At 46.1% G+C, this 17,452-nt stretch overlaps 2 protein-coding genes across 6 annotated transcripts in view; one reads left to right on the top strand and one right to left on the bottom strand.

Moving 5' to 3' along the window:
• Positions 1-17,452, bottom strand: part of LOC141094141 (uncharacterized) — a 392,749-nt gene that overhangs the window by 209,688 nt on the left and 165,609 nt on the right. The gene's annotated exons all lie outside the window — the stretch shown is intronic.
• LOC141094142 (uncharacterized) overlaps positions 1-17,452 on the top strand; it is a 43,297-nt gene that overhangs the window by 5,784 nt on the left and 20,061 nt on the right. For 3 of the 5 annotated variants that reach the window (XM_073579881.1, XM_073579882.1, XM_073579883.1), the window contains exons 2-5: positions 13,155-13,304; positions 13,434-13,613; positions 13,697-13,820; positions 13,901-13,998. In XM_073579881.1, coding sequence (XP_073435982.1) covers positions 13,155-13,304; positions 13,434-13,613; positions 13,697-13,820; positions 13,901-13,998 — 552 coding nt within the window. Of the gene's footprint in view, positions 1-3,834; positions 3,906-12,550; positions 13,044-13,154; positions 13,305-13,433; positions 13,614-13,696; positions 13,821-13,900; positions 13,999-17,452 lie in introns of all 5 variants that reach the window. The other 2 variants (XM_073579885.1, XM_073579884.1) reach the window with 2 other exon arrangements.

The following is a 17,452-nucleotide window of genomic DNA, read 5'->3' on the forward strand; positions in this document are numbered from 1 at the left end:
TGCCCCCATTATGCCCCTTATGCAGTATATATGATGCCCCCACACAGTGTAATGCCCCCATTATGCCCCTTATGCAGTATATATGATGCCCCCCCACAGTGTAATGCCCCCATTATGCCCCTTATGCAGTATATATGATGCCCCCACACAGTATAATGCCCCTATTATGCCCCTTATGCAGTATATATGATGCCACCACACAGTGTAATGCTTCCATTATGCCCCTTATTCAGTATATGATGCCCCCCACGCAGTATAATGCCCCCAGTATGCCCCTTGTGCAGTATAGATGACACCCCCCCACGCAGTATAATGCCTCCATAATGCCCCTTATGCAGTATATATGATGCCCCCCACGCAGTATAATGCCTCCATAATGCCCCTTATGCAGTATATATGATGCCCCCCACGCAGTATAATGCCCTCATTATGCCCCTTATGCAGTATATATGATGCCCCCACAGTGTAATGCCCCCATTATGCCCCTTATGCAGTATATATGATGCCCCCACAGTGTAATGCCCCCATTATGCCCCTTATGCAGTATATATGATGCCCCCACACAGTGTAATGCCCCCATTATGCCCCTTATTCAGTATATATGATGCCCCCCACGCAGTATAATGCCCCCAGTATGCCCCTTATGCAGTATATATGACGCCCCCCCCACGCAGTATAATGCCTCCATAATGCCCCTTATGCAGTATATATGATGCCCCCACACAGTATAATGCCCCCATTATGCCCCTTATGCAGTATATATGATGCCCCCACACAGTGTAATGCCCCCATTATGCCCCTTATGCAGTATATATGATGCCCCCCCACAGTGTAATGCCCCCATTATGCCCCTTATGCAGTATATATGATGCCCCCACACAGTATAATGCCCCCATTATGCCCCTTATGCAGTATATATGATGCCACCACACACAGTGTAATGCTTCCATTATGCCCCTTATTCAGTATATATGATGCCCCCCACGCAGTATAATGCCCCCAGTATGCCCCTTGTGCAGTATAGATGACACCCCCCCCACGCAGTATAATGCCTCCATAATGCCCCTTATGCAGTATATATGATGCCCCCCACGCAGTATAATGCCCTCATTATGCCCCTTATGCAGTATATATGATGCCCCCACAGTGTAATGCCCCCATTATGCCCCTTATGCAGTATATATGATGCCCCCACAGTGTAATGCCCCCATTATGTCCCTTATGCAGTATATATGATGCCCCCCACAGTATAATGCCCCCATTATGCCCCTTATGCAGTATATATGATGCCCCCCACACAGTATAATGCCCCCATTATGCCCCTTATGCAGTATATATGATGCCCCCCAACGCAGTATAATGCCTCCATAATGCCCCTGTAAGTAGGTGACTGGATACAACACACAGACCAACTGGAAGTGATCAATATAATTATTTCCCTGATAATGGGAATTGTGATCACTATGGCAATAGTGAATAATGCAAAACAGGGTGATTACGAGGTGAAATATACAATATCAGATATACAATGAATTCTCCGGCTCACTCTCACTGTTAGGCTGTGTTCACACACAGCGGTTTTTTTTAGCAGTTTTGACTATAAAACCGCTAAAAATAAGCTTCGCATTAATTTCTATGCGTTTTGAATTTTTTGTGCATATTGATGCATTTTTTACTGCGATAAAAAACGCATTGCGGTAAAAAAATGCAGCATGCTCATTAATTTTTCGGATTTTTCCGCGTTTCTGGCTAGTTCAATGCATTTTGAAAACGCGCCGGAATAAAACGCATCAAAACCGCAACGAAAACGAAGACAAAAAAGGCGCGGTTTCTGGGAAGGGAGTCAGGTTTTTGAGCAGACATTTTCTGCTACGTGTGCACTTAGCCTAATAGCAGCCTCTAACCAAATGTTACTTTAGTTACTGACAAGGGTGATTTTCCTGACACATATAGTCGACAACACTGTCTCTTCTGCGAACACAGGCCATAATGAGGTCTCCACCTTTTCCTGTTAGGCCAAAGTCCTCCTAAAAAAAAGTCTATCAAGGCTCGCTGGGCCGCCTTCACTTCAACCAGCTTTCACAATGTCTGTTATAGTACCCTGGACCTACACCTGTACTGACATCAGTGCTGGAAACAATGGCCCGGCTCACTCTCACCTCCTGATCTTCACTGTAGGTGTATACTACTGAGCAGAATCTCCTCACAGATCACTGGCACATCCGTCTCTTGTACCAGAAGTAATAAGACCTGGGACACTGATCTTGCCTGGCGTAGTCAGTACAGGTGCAGGTCAGGTTCTCAGGCCTTGATAGGCATAGTCTGGACTCCAGGTCTTGTCTAGTCCAGGTCTGGTTCTCAGGCCTTGGCTGGCGTAGTCTGGACTCTGGGAGGAGTCTGGTGCCACCTGGGATCTGCCACCACAACCAGCTGCCTCAGGCACTTTAACATGGCCTGGTACCTTGGATTCTTAACTGGCACTCGTTTTTTTTTTTACATGGCTTCAGATCTGTTCTGGCTTTGTGGGTAGTGCCTTTATAAATAACGGTAACCTGCATCATTAAGGTCACCTGACCTGGTGTACCATCTAGACCAGGGGTCCTCAAACTACGGCCCGCGGGCCACATGCGGCCCGCCAAGGACTTTTATCCGGCCCCCCGCCAGGCCGACATTGAACTCATGAACTGCACTGCAGTTCAATGCCGGCGGGCCCTGTAATCGCGGGCGGGACGAGTCGCCGTGGAAAGGAGTTACGCAGCCCTCCGTATGCAGCAGAGCACAGTGCACACAGACGGCGTGATTATCATCACGCGCCTGCGCGGCCTGATGACGTCACGCCGCCTGTGTGCCTGTGCAGGATGAAGACTGAGATGAGCAGGCGCCTCTTCAGAGCAGCGGGGGACATAGGTGAGTACTTTTTTTTTTTTTTTTTTTTTTTTTTTTTTTTAATGCCGGGTCCTATTGGGCTCATTTACCTGCCTAATGGGGACATTTACCTGCCTAATGGGGACCTGTGCTGCCTATTGGGGACATGTGCTGCCTATTGGGGACATGTGCTGCCTATTGGGGACATGTGCTGCCTATTGGGGACATGTGCTGCCTATTGGGGACATTTACCTGCCTATTGGGCTATTGGGGACCTGTGCTGCCTATTGGGGACATTTACCTGCCTATTGGGGACCTGTGCTCCCTATTGGGGACATTTACCTGCCTAATGGGGACCTGTGCTGCCTATTGGTGACCTGTGCTGCCTAATGGGGACATCTACCTGCCTATTGGGGACTTGTGCTGCCTATTGGGGACATTTACCTGCCTATTGGGGACATTTGCTGCCTATTGGGGACATTTACCTGCCTATTGGGCTATTGGGGACATGTGCTGCCTATTGGGGGCCTGTGCTCCCTATTGGGGACATTTACCTGCCCATTGGGGACCTATGCTGCCTATTAGGGACATTTACCTGTCTATTGGGGACCTGTGCTGCTTTTTGGGAACCTGTGCTATCTATTGGGGACATTTACCTGCCTATTGGAGACGTATGCTGCCTATTGGGGACCAATGCTGCCTATTGGGGATTCTTGCACCACACCAGTCTGAGCCTGAGGTAAAAGTGGAGTTCCACCAATATGGGCACTGGTCAGGCTGCATTGACGGGCACTGGTCAGGCTGCATTGACGGGCACTGGTCAGGCTGCATTGACGGGCACTGGTCAGGCTGCATTGATGGGTAGTGCAGTCTGTATGTCTCTGTGTGGGCAATTTTATTGCTGGTATATTGTTTTTGTAGCGCTGTATATATGTTGATATTTTACTAATAGCAATTTTGAATCCCTAGAAAACAATGATATCAAGAAAGAGAAAAAATTGACTAGAAGTGTAGGATATTCGAAGAACCCCAAAAAATCGGTAAGATTGATGATTTAACTTCATTTTTAATATTGTATTTGTTCCTATTTTTGTTTTATTACTTCTAAATAAGATATGTGCAGTGTGCACAGGAATTTATTCATAATTTTTCTTAAGCTATATTCCGGCCCTCCAACGGTCCGAGGGACCGTAATCTGGCCCCCTGTTTAAAAAGTTTGAGGACCCCTGATCTAGACTCTTTCTTCCTGAAACTCTCCCTCTTCCCATTCATTCCATAGGGTCCCGTCTGGACTGCAGATGGCAGTCTTTTCGTACAAATGCCGCACAGCCCTGAGGGTTTGCTCTTCTTATGTTACACCGTGCTGATACTCCGTGCACTACTAGCACAATGATGTCACTACTAGTGATGAGTGAGTATACTCGTTGCTCGGGTGTCCTCCGAGTATTTTGGCGTGCTCGGAGATTTCGTTTGTCGATGTAGCTGCATGATTTATGGCTGCTCGACAGGTTGAATACATGTGAGGAATGCCTGTTTGTTAGGGAATTCCCACGTGTATTCAGGCTGTCCAGCAGCCATAAATCATGCAGCTAAGGCAACAGAAACTAAATTTCCGAGCACGCCAAAATACTTGGAGGACACTCGAGCATGCTCGGGAAAACCCGAGCAACAAGTATACTCGCTCATCACTAGTCACTACATCACACCTGTAGTATGGAGCCTCAGTACTCACACTGCAGACTGGAGCATTGCACCTTGGGAACAGGGTTGGGTGAGTAGTGTGTGTTTTTTTGTAATATCAGGAATTGTGGGGGCATCATATTAAGAGAAGAGCTGTTGGGACTCTCATATTGAATGTGTGGCTGGTAGGGGTCATTATACTGACTGGGGTTCCTTATTTTCTGTAGCAGGTTGTGGTGGCCGTAATACTGTGTGAGGTGCAGTAGGGGGCGTCATACTGTGTGTGGGCCTTTCCCACACCCCTGTTCCCCATTCCTTGTGGCCCTTCAGCCTATTTTCTCCTTAAGCCGGCTTGGTAACTATAATCAGGGCCATGACCTTTCATCCTGTTTTCATCTTCTTTGGATATGGTGTATTTATATGGTATCCTTACTTCACCTTCTTTACAGCAGGTATGGGCTATTTTGTCCCGGATTTGATATTTATGGCTTCTATTCATGAAGGGGTTTACCATGTTCACTTCTAGACACTTTTATATGTGTATGTAGTTTTCCATGCTTTGACCCTTTTGTGATTATTGCTTGATTTTTTGAGTGTGGTTTCACACACAGGTGTCTCATATACCGTATTATATTATATAAGGAGACTTTGGTATTGTTATACATGAATTTTGGTTCCGGGGTGGTGTGAATTGATATTGTACATGTGTTGTTTTTAAATGATTTTAAGATATATTGTGTGTCTTGTGTTTCCAAATAAATTGTGATTTATATATTTGAAATTCATTCAGATGTGCATGCCATTTATTGCTTGGTCTTTTTCTCCTTTTAATTCATGGTTCGTTTTCCATGCAAGGTTTTTGCACCCGAATTGATTTATATTCGGTTCTAGGTTCACCCTATATATATATATTTTTTGGTAGGTCATACTGTGTGGGGTCTGTGGGGCACCTTCATACTGTGAGGGAGCGCTCATACTGAGCTACATGGGCACACAGGAGAACAAATTCCTTGTGATGAGTCAGATGGGGATAAATAAGTGAGAAATACAGACCTTTGGTCTAGCTGGTTACAGTCCTGAATTGATATGGTGTTGTGTGCCAGGAGGAAGACATCAGATAGTACGTTCTGAAGGAAGGTAAACATATAATGGCAGTGAGAATCTGGATTGCCGGCAGAGAGAATAGTGGAAACATAAGGGTGAGGTCCTTAGCTCAGGTTTGCTGGACTATTTGGCTTATAACAAAAGTTATGTACCGCCACATGTAACCGGAATGTTCCTGACACTGCAGAAGAAGCATTCATAAAGTGTAGTGCCTCCTATTTGATGTACATACTTCTCATCAAGTTCTTGTTAAGTAAAGGAAAGTTTATTTTTGAACTTTTGGTCTCCCTCATTCATCTCCATACCATCTGGTTCAGGCCTACTAAGTACAACAGCAGCATGCGGTCTGCAGAGTCAGGAGATATGACTTCACCAAATATATCCTATCTATCTATATTTAAATTAGTGTGGCTAAGGGTCACATAGTCGATGGGAGGTATGTGTTGCAGATATGGCTTGTCCTCCGTGATGTAGCCCGGATTGTTTCTCTAGTGCATGAAAGCACTAAGAGGTTCATTTGTTACACCTGGGTCTGGGCTGCGGGTAGCTACGAGAGACGGGCAGGTCTGGCTACCCACATACCTCGCATCTGGGTGTGGTTACAGCCTATATAATGGAGACTGTTTCGCACATAGTCTGTGTGTTGGGAGGGAGGCGGCCTCCTGTGTGTTTGGCTCCAGACTGAGCCTGAAGTACTGGACATTATCCCATCCTGTGTGCCCACATGCTTGGCGGAGCAGAGCCCTGCTATGGACATTTATACTTTGTTTTGCGTGATCTAAAGGCTGTTTATTTTCTGTTTGTGCTTCTGGGATTTATGAAGCAATAAACCCACATTAACGTTTAAAGGAACGTGCGTCCTGTTGTCTTCCCGTTGCACCTGAGTTAATACAACCCCTAATATATGAAGTCAATGCAAGAAAGCGGACGGCACCGCTGTTACCGTGCTAAGGTCCGTGGCTGGATAAAATTTTATCCTTTGGGGGTCCAATTCCAGCTATTGCTGTGATTTCTATGTACACTGTGTATAGGATAATAGAATATGATAAAATTGTTATGAACGTGACGTAGCTAACATTGTACAGTGACTCTGTTTTGCATATAGTGAAAGATTTCTTGTTACTAAAACGGTTTTTTCATGTTTATCCCTTTTTTTAAACCCCTCTGATCAGTGCGATCATACAAGCCTCTGATGGCTCCGGTGATGCACTGTACTACTGTAGTGCCGTGTACTATCACTGCCTGTCAGTGTAATACTAACGGCCCCATACACGAGATAAGTGTTGGCTGAACGGTCATTTGGCAGACGGCTATCTCTCCCGACTCCCCCATACACACAAATATTCCAGCTTTCCTGTGGTCTGTATGAGAGAGTCGCCTCCAGACTCCTCTAGAGGAGGATTAGCTACAGGAAGAACAAACGGGTTATCCTCGGATCTGGCATTCTGAATGTCATTCTCTGCCCTGACATCTGTTGGGAGGCCCCTAAATACATTATATAGTCCCTCAAACCCACCAAAATCATTTCTTTCATGTAACTTTAGTTTAAAGTGTAATGGTAATAATTTCATTCAACTCCTGCACTGACGACCCATCTTGCATGTGTTCACTCTATTCTATGTCAGCAAGCATTTTGTACTGGTAATCATTTCATTGAACTCCTTTGTTATAATTCATCTGTTAAGATGCGATACGATGCAATGCACTTTATTGATCCCGAGGAAAACTATGGTGTTACAGCAGAGTTACAAACAGCATTCCAAACATTACAACATTGCAAACAGCATTACATAAAGTAATTCCTAGACACAGATCTTCCACATGACTAACCACATTACGAAACAAACAAATTTGTGTAAGTGCAGGATCTTAAATCTCTGATCATTGTTATTATTAGTGCACCAGCCATAGGCCATTGTCATCTTTCACCCTTAGGAAATTGTTATAAATCCCCATAGCAGTAGGCACATATGATTTCCTGAATTTTTCCTTCTTGCACCTTAGTAGGATTAGATGGCTGCTGAATGTGCTCTAGTGCTTCAAGAACAGCTCGTATAGTGGGTGTGTATTATTGTTCATTATAGCCCTACACTTCTTCTGAATCCTATTTTCCACTACCTCCTCAAAAGAGTCAAGATGGAGGCCAACATGCGTGCTTGCCATTCTTGATAAGTTTGTTGCTTTTATTAGCGTCAGCTACTTGCACACTACTACCCCAGCAAATGATAGCAAAAAAGATGGCGCTTGCCACAATGGACTGGTAAAACATTTCGAGTATTTTACTGCACACATTGAAAGACCTGAGCTTCCGTAGAAAGTACAGTCTGCTCTTTCCCTTCTTGTAAGCCTTCTCCGTATGACACCTCCAATTGAGTTTGCTGTCAAGGTGGACCCCCAAACATTTGTAGCTCTCAACCATCTCCACCTCCTGGCCAGCAATAGTTATCGGTAAGTAATCATCCTTTTTCCTTCTATAACTCACCACCATCTCCTTGGTTTTCTTCATATTTAGTTCTAGACAGTTAGTCTGACACCAATCCACAAAGTCAGAAACCACCTCTTCCATATTCCTCCTCCCCCGGTCCCCCACAATGCCCCCTAGAATCACTGAGTCATCTGAGAATTTTTGGAGGTGACAGAGATCTGATTTATACTGAAAGTCAGCTGTATACGATGTGAAGAGGAAGGGCAACAGCACTGTACCCTGAGGGGTTCCAACACTGCTCTGTACACTGCCAGATACCACCTATCCCATCCTTACAAACGGTCTGTCCGTCAGGAAGTCCCTTATCCAATTCACCATCCCCTCATCTTCTGCCATATTAGTCAACTTATTTTGCAGTAAGGGCGGCTGTAAGGTATTGAAAGCACTTTAGAAGTCAAAGAACATGGCGCACACTGCAGTTCCTTCTTTGTCCAAGAATGAATGTACTGTATGTTGCAGAGACACTACCGCATCATCCTCCCCCAACCTCTGCTGGTACGCAAACTGTAGGGGGTCAGTGTAGGACCTCACCCTCGGGTACAAGTAGGCAAGTACTATTCTCTCCAACGACTTCATAGCATGTGATGTTAAGGACACTGGACGATAGTAGTGTAGGGAAGTCGGAAATGTGATCTTGGGAACCGTCACTAGGCTGGTGGTCTTCCACAGCATTGGTTCTCTCTGTAATTGTAGGCTCCTGTTAAGCACGAGTTGGAAGACAGTTGGTTTGCGTACGCTCTAAGGACACGTGGACTAAGGCCATCAGGCCCAGCTGCTTTGCCAATGACTAGTTTACTAAACTGTTTCCTCACATTGTTTGAGGAGACAGAGAAAGCAGTTTATCCCCCAAAGTCAATGCTACCGATCGTTCCCCTGCTCCATCCCCCATTCTGTTGAAAAACTCGTTCATTTCATTAGCCATGGGCAGATGGACTTCCCCACGCTCTGGACTTGCCTTAAACCAAGTTAATTGCTTCATAACCGACCACACCTCCATGGAATTGTGTGACAATTTATTTTCTAGTTTAATTCGGAATGCCTCATTACATTGTTCTCAGTACTTACTCTTGTATATCCATGGGTGGGGGTCACTGTAGATGTTTTCTTGGGAGAGGTGCCATAACATAGAGAATGAATCAGGACTACTGTCTTTGATCATCTATGGGGGCCTATAAATTTAAACATTCTGTGGGGTACACGTATTCAACAGAGCATCGCATTAGCTAAGCATCAAGCAAAAGCAGTTATTCCATAGCAGGTAGTCAGGGCAGGAGTCAGGTAACCCACACTTGGCTCTCCACTTTAACAATTTGCTTTATTTCTATCCCTCTGTGTTCTCTTGCTATTCACATTCACCGCCCCATCCCCCCTCCATCACGACTCATACACATCAGCCCTTCTATACTTCTCTCTCCCATGTGCAGCTCCCATGCACTTTTTACCTTCCAGAAAAACCTCAGCCCATCTTGCCCAAACATATCGCAGAAAAAAACTTCTTACAATTCCAAATGCTACTTGCTCTTTATCTTCCTACTCCTACTGATTTCGGGGGATATCTCCCCCTACCCTGGTCCACCATCCCCCCCAACCTCAACACCGACCCTACCTCATATCGAAACCATACTAATTTTATTAATATTACTTGCACTACCTCATCTCCTTCTTTTAATTGTGCCCTATGGAATCCACGGTCAGTATGTAACAAGCTTACTTTCCTGCTCAACTACTTTCTGAACAACTCTCTTAATCTGTTGGCCCTCACTGAAACCTGGATCCAGGATTCTGGCACTGTCTCCTCTGCTGCCATTTCCCATGGTGGCTTACAATTCTCCCAATCCCCGAGACCCACAAACAGACTTGGTGGTGAAGTCGACATACTCCTGTCCCCACAATGCACTTTCCAGGTCATCCCCCCCCCCCCCCCCCCCAGTTCCATCACTGTCGTTCCCTTCTTTTGAGGTCCACATCATCAGGCTCTTCCGTTCTTTCCCTCAGAGTAGTGGTCACATACCGGCCCCAGGCTCACTCACCCACCTCCTTGACTATTTCTCAGCCCGGCTGCCACACTTCATGTCCTCAGAATCACCAACTCTTATCCTGGGAGACTTCAACATCCCCCATTATCAACCCCACTTCCACATCTGCATCCTAGCTTCTATCACTAACCACTTCTCTAGGCCTCTCACAGCTCTCAACCTCTGAGACAAGGATGGTAACACCCTTGACCAGGTGTTTGTTCGGCTTTGTTCAATCTCCTACCTAAATAACTCACGGCTTCCCCTCTCTGACCACAACATTCTCTCCTTCATGCTCACAAATCCTCGCCCACCCCAGCACACTCCTACCTACCACGCATTCAGAAATCTACAACCAATTAGCCCTAATACACCTTCAGACTCCCTACACTCATCACTGTCCCCAATCTCCTCTTTTTCATGTCCTGATCTGGCCGTTCATCACTACAATAATACACTCAGAAGCATCCTTGACCAAGTAGCGCCCCTCACCCTCAGAACCTCCAAACACAGAGTTAAACAGCCCTGGCTCACATCGCAAACTCGACTTCTCCAGCGATGCTCTAGGAGTGCTGAACACTTACGGAGGAAACCCACACACCAGAAGACTTCATCCACTTCAAATTTATGTTTAGAACCTACAACTCTCCCCTTCACCTCACCAAACAAACATACTTCACCACCCTGATGTCCTCAATATCCAACAACCCCAAGAAACTTTTTGACACCTTTCACTCCCTCCTCAGGCCAAAAGCACAAGCCCCTATCACAGACATTTGTGCTGATGACCTAGTCTCCCACTTTATAGAGAACATCTGTCAGGAAATCCGCTTCCAACCACCAATTGCTGTGACTCTGATCCCTCCCTGCTTTTCCCCTGGCTCACTCTCCAACTTTGATCACATAAGAAGTCTCCAGACTCCTCTCTTCTTCTCGTCCAACTACATGCACTACTGACCCCATTCCCTCATATCTCCTCCAGTCTCTCTCCAGTCGTCACAACTCAACTAACTATAATCTTTAATCTCTCCCTCTCCTCGGGCATTTTCCCATCCTCTTTCAAACACTATCATTACTCCAATATTAAAGAAACCTACTCTCGATCCGTCCTGCAAAAACAACTACAGACCAGTCTCCAATCTCCCCTTCAGCTCTAAACTCTTGGAGCGCCTAGTCTACTCCTGCCTTACCCGTTACCTCTCCACTCACTCCGTTCTAGACCCTTCACAGTCCGGCTTCCGCCCCCTACATTTGAATGAAACTGCAGTCATCAAAGTTACCAATGACCTTCTGACAGCAAAATGTAACAGTGACCACTCTGCTCATTCTCGACCTTTCTGCAGCTTTTGACACTGTTGACCACCATCTCCTACTCTCTAGGCTCCAGTCACTAGGCATTAAGGACACTGCTCTCTCCTGATTCTCTTCCTATCTTGGGTATCTTCCTACCGACTGCTGCACTCTGCAAACAACTTTCGACAAACCTCTGCACTAATCCCCACCTCCCACGCTCATCTCCAAGACTTCTCCTGCGTTACGCCAATTTCTGGAATGCTCTAACCCAAGAAATTAGGACTATCCACAATTTGCATAGTTTTAGGCGCTCCCTCAAAACACATTTGTTCAGGGCGGCCTATCACATTCACTAATCAGTCATTCTATGTGTAAGTGTGTGTGTGTAGCCCATTCACTATATCCATCCCTCACTCCCTCAAGATGGCTGGACCTTCATTGTAAATACACCATTGTAAATACACACCTGTACTTTGTATCTCCCTTACCTCATTGTAGATTGTAAGCTCTCACCATCAGGGGCGTCTTATTTTGCTCTAATTGTATTGTTAACGTTGTTACTTATGACTTGTGTTTTAAAACTGTTAAACTGTAAAGCGCTGCGGAATATGTTGGCGCTATATAAATAAAGATTATTATTATTATGGAAGCGTTAAAAGGTAACTTATTGGACGCTGCCTCTGGCCCAGCCTAATAGATCTTTGTACATTGCAGGCCAGATTCCATTATTAGGCATGTAAGTATCGTAGTAACTAGGCCGCCTCATACTATGGAGTACTTGGGGGAGGAGGGCATTCAGCCGGACTCTGTCACACCTTCTGAGATGCCATGTTTGCTTTTGACAGCAACAAGTGGTGAAACTGCCAGGGTTTTTGTTGCAGCCGCTCCTATGCCGTCCCTGCGGTGTACATCTATGTTCTGGGGCCCAGAAGAGTTAATTTGTTAAAAAAAAAAAAAAAAAAAAAAAAATTCACTTGTTCAAAAATAATAAAATGTGCCTTCTGCTTTTTTATTTATTTTTTTTATCATTGCTAGAATTGTCGGTGCCAATTTTCATTTGAAACCTTTTAATATCTGTCTTTTTTCTGGTGTTTTTCATGTAATATAGGAAAGTCTAAGGCCAGAAATAACCCCATAAATCACTGTACATGGAGGCTTTGGGATCAGATCATTTCTGTCCACGTTGTTTGTGCAAACAAAAAAATCTTTTCTAAAAGCCTCAAACTTCTGTGTGTGAATCAGAGCTGAGATCTAACGTGATAGAAGATTACAGTGCGGGGAAGACGGGAAACCTTCATATAGACGGCCGGTGGGGATGGAGTCAGTGACCGACTCTGGCCAAATCTGTTTCTAGAGCCGTAGTAGAAGATGAAGATGTCGTCCTCATCATGAAGTAGTTATTTCTCCTGTCACGTGTAATGAATATCTCCTGCAGTATTGCTAATGCCGATTCCAGTGTCGGTAAATGAGACGAGAATTAGCGTTATGGAAGATGAGTCTATGAGAAATGTATTCAGCTGCCAACTCCAAGGAGGAAACTGCTTGTTGTCTGTGGCCTAAATATATAGGTTTTATTAGTAGATGTAAAGAAGAAAACTACGGTAAATACTGTAAAATAATAAATCTCATATGTTTCCCTTATTATCTCCAGTAATTGTATTATTACACAGGATTTTTATGATGTTACATCGGCTCATCTTCTTCTCATTCAGGTCTCTACAATATCGGATCCTCTCAGTGAAGATCTTCTACATAAGAACATTTTTCTGATTTACCCATCAAAGATTGATATGGACAGAGACAAGATGGCGGAGAGGATATTACACCTCACCCTAGAGATCCTCTTCCGGCTTACTGGAGAGGTGAGAGATCCTGATGACGTCACATTACATCATTCTTATCTATGGGAATAACAGATGGACAGAACTGGAGAGGTGAGGACTCTGGAAATGTCTGTAGTGAGACTTATTAATGTGTCTCTCCATAACCAGGATTACACAGTAGTGAAGAAGACCTCTAGTGAGCGCTGTCAGGACCCTGTGTTTGAGGGATGGGGAAGACCCCTGAGCCCAATCACGGGGTCTCCACCTCACCCCCTGATACATGAGGACATCAATGAGCAGAAGATCTTAGCACTGACCTACAAGATGATTGAGCTGCTGACTGGAGAGGTGACACTGGTGGGAAGGCTGGGACATTATACAGTAACACTATGAAGGGATTGGGGGGATGACAGTATCTTTGTATGTGTCAGGTTCCTATAAGGTGTCAGGATGTCGCCGTCTATTTCTCCATGGAGGAGTGGGTGTATTTAGAAGGACACAAAGATCTGTACAAGGACGTCATGATGGAGGTTCCCCAGCCCCTCACATCACCAGGTAATAGGCAGGACTAAATACACACGGCCTATAATCTGTATGTAAAGAATGAATTCAGTCCCTGTATGTGTTTGCTCCAGATCTATCCAGTAAGAGGACAACACCAGAGAGATGTCCCCATCCTCTTCTTCCACAGGATTATAAACAAGAAGATCCCAATGTTCCTCAGGATCATCAGGTAGATGGAGAGAAGTTGTCATGAGATCTCCCCTATTATGTGTAGACGGCTGTGAAGGGCTTGTGCTCAGTCTTGTTTTAACCACCAGTATTATATGTTTTATACTTGTGTAATGAGAGCGGTGGAGATGGCAGGATTAGAGCTGATCATAGATGTGATTCTCTCTCACCCATGACAGCACCACGGAGAGAGGGAATCTGCCCTTCAGGGACAGGAGCCTACAGATAAAAAGGGCGGTACCTCTCCTCCGCCTTCAGTTGGGTTCCTGTCCCTGACGGGGGGGACCCACAGTACGGCGTACCTGTGTATCAAAGGAAGAGTCCGGGGCCGGCCTGTCCGGTATTCGGCAGCGGGGAGGCCCCTGTCGCGGCAGGAATGGTGCCCGAAGCCGCCAATGCGGGCTGCCGGGTGAGCGGGGGGAGACGCCGGAGTCGCCGCTCCGGAAAGGAGAGAGGGGCTCGTGGGGACCCGGTGGAAGCGCGGGCAGCGCCATGGTACAGAGTACCAAGATGGCCGCTGCCCCAGAAGTAGAGGAGCGGCTTCCGGGTCCCTGAATCAGGCGCATGCGCAGAAGCGCGCTCCCCGACCAGCGCGATGCAGGATGGGAGTGGTGACGTCACGCGGGTGGCAACTTTAAAAATGGTGGGTACAGAAACTCCTGGCTGGAAGCGATCCTAATAATGGAGGATAGCAACCAGCAACAGGAGCAGCATGCCAGGCAGCAGCTCAAGCAGCAGCAGCAGCACAACCAACACCACCACAGACAAAAGGAACGAAACAGAGAGGGCCGTTCCAGCAGTCACTACACGCGGCGTAGTACGTCAGCGGCAAGGAGCAAATCGCCACCAGGAGATCAGCCTATACAGAACCTGACTCCATCTCCCGAACCGGTACCTGCAGCTGCGCACCTTTTGGGGGTAAGTGATCTTCGTGAATGTTCACCCTTGTAATACAATACCTCTCCCTTATTAGGGAAAGAAGAAGGCAAAAAAGAACAGGGAATACCCCACTTGCACTAGACCCCTACCTGTATCATGGGAGAAAAAACTATGTGAGTCTTGCACAAAAGAAATTCTTTGTCAGGAGACTCCGGATTTCCCATCCGACCTAAGGGCCGCAATTAAATCAGAGGTTCAGAGTGCCCTCGTGTCCCTTAAGCATAGGGATAAACCGAGGAAGAAAGACACGATCGAAACCTCCCAGTCAGACTGTTCCACGTCGGGAGAAATCACGTCTAAAACCTCGGAATCCGGCTCCTCAGACGAGGAAACAGGAGGGCGTCACTGTTTTCCCCTAGAAGAGGTAGACAGACTAGTAAAAGCTGGAAGATCTACCATGGGGGTATTGGACCCTAGGCCGGATAAAACAGTCCAGGACATAATGTTCGGCGGACTAGGCCAGAAAAAACGGAGAGTATTTCCGCTTAACAAAATTTTCAAGGGCCTAATCAAAAAAGAATGGGACAAGCCAGACAGGAAAAATACTACAGTCCCTTCCCTTAAAAGAAAATATCCCTTTGAGGAGGAGGCATCTACGTCTTAGGATAAAGCCCTGAAACTCGATGTAGCAGTCGCTAATGCCTCAAAGAAATTCGCCCTTCCCTTTGAGGACATGGGCACCCTCAGGGACCCCCTAGATAAAAAGGCGGATACCTTTCTAAAGGGGGCATGGGAGTCGGCAGGCGGTAACCTCAGGCCAGCAATAGCAGCGACATGTACCTCAAGAGCCCTAATGGTATGGGTGGACCAACTTGAGAACAGCTGAGGGACGGGACACCAAGAGATAAGATCTTAGATTCTATCCCAGTAATAAGGGGAGCGGCTGCATTTCTAGCGGACTCATCGGCCGATTCAGTCAGGCTATCGTCCAAAACAGCAGCACTTTCAAACGCGGCCCGAAGGACATTATGGCTTAAAAGTTGGCCAGGGGACCTACAGACCAAAATGAAATTATGTTCAATCCCCTGTGAAGGGAAATTCCTTTTTGGGGAGACGTTAGATGACATCCTCCAGAAAGCAGGAGACAAGAATAAAGGATTCCCAAATTTTGGGCCAGCAGCATTTAAGAGGCCCTTTCAAATAGGAGGTTTTTTCAGAGGAGACCACCGAGGGAACAAAAGTGGGATGACAAAAGAAGAGAGACAGGGTTCTTCTTTAATAACTCTCCCCGAGACAAAAAGCCCTCCAAGTGACAGTACGCCCAGGGTGGGGGGAAGGTTAACCCTTTTTCTCCCAGCCTGGAGGAGAATTTCAAACAACCCATGGATAGTAAACCTAATCCAGGAGGGCCTAAGAATAGATTTTCTCTCTCTCCCACCTCAAAAGTATGTAACAACGCCGCTGAGATCCAGTACGCGAGAACAGGAAGCGCTAGAAAGCGAGGTCCTAGGCCTAGTAAAAAAAAAAAAAAAAGGAGTCCTCCAGGAGGTTCCCCTGCAGGATATGGGCAGAGGGTTCTACTCCCCTCTTTTTCTAGTAACCAAACCAGAAGGCACCTTTCGAACGATTATAAATCTGAAAAAGCTAAACAAATACGTCAGGAATCAGAGCTTCAAAATGGAGTCGATCAGGTCCACCACCAAAGTCCTGTTCCCAAACTACTACATGACGGTGTTAGATCTCAGCGACGCCTATTATCACGTCCCTATCCACAAAGACTCCAGAAAATATCTCAGGTTGGCCGTCTCAATAAAGGGCAAGGTGAAAGAATTCCAGTACAGAGCCCTGCTGTTCGGAATATCGATAGCCCTGCAGGTATTCACCAAAATAATAGCAGAAATGATGGCTCATATAAGGGAACAAGACACAATAATAATCCCGTATCTAGACTATTTCCTAATAGCAGGCAGCTCGGCTCAAAAATGCAGAGAACAGAGGGACAGGGTGATGGACACTCTACAAGGCCTAGGCTGGCTTCTAAATCTAAAAAAATCAAGATTGGAGCCCAGCTGGGTACAAGAATTCTTGGGCCTAACACTAGACTCAAACATTCAGGAGTGTCGCCTTCCAGACCACAAAAAGGAGAAAATCACTCAAATTACAGCGAGAGCAATCCAAAATCCCTCTATGACACTAAGGAAGGCTATGTCACTGCTGGGTTCCCTATCCGCCTGCCTGCCAGCAGTTCAATGGGCTCAGTTACACACGAGAGATCTCCAGTGGGATGTATTACCCAACCAGGCAGCAATAGGGGGACACCTAGAGAGTCTTATTACCCTAAATTCAAGAACTATTCATTCCCTAGCTTGGTGGGGAAACCAGGAAAATTTGTCCAAAGGGATCCCTGGGTAACAAAGATAACACACATAGTGACAACGGATGCCAGTCCCACGGGAACACATGAACAACGAGGTGACTCAGAACGTATGGGGAGATCAAGAACTAAAAGCCTCCTCAAATCAAAAAGAGCTTCTAGCAGTAGGCTATGCACTGACACACTTCCTACCCCTGCTCCA

The sequence above is a fragment of the Dendrobates tinctorius genome, unplaced genomic scaffold, assembly GCF_039654945.1.
Source record: "Dendrobates tinctorius isolate UK_male_01 unplaced genomic scaffold, ASM3965494v1 ptg000063l, whole genome shotgun sequence".
In the NCBI taxonomy this organism is placed as follows: Eukaryota; Metazoa; Chordata; class Amphibia; order Anura; family Dendrobatidae; genus Dendrobates; species Dendrobates tinctorius.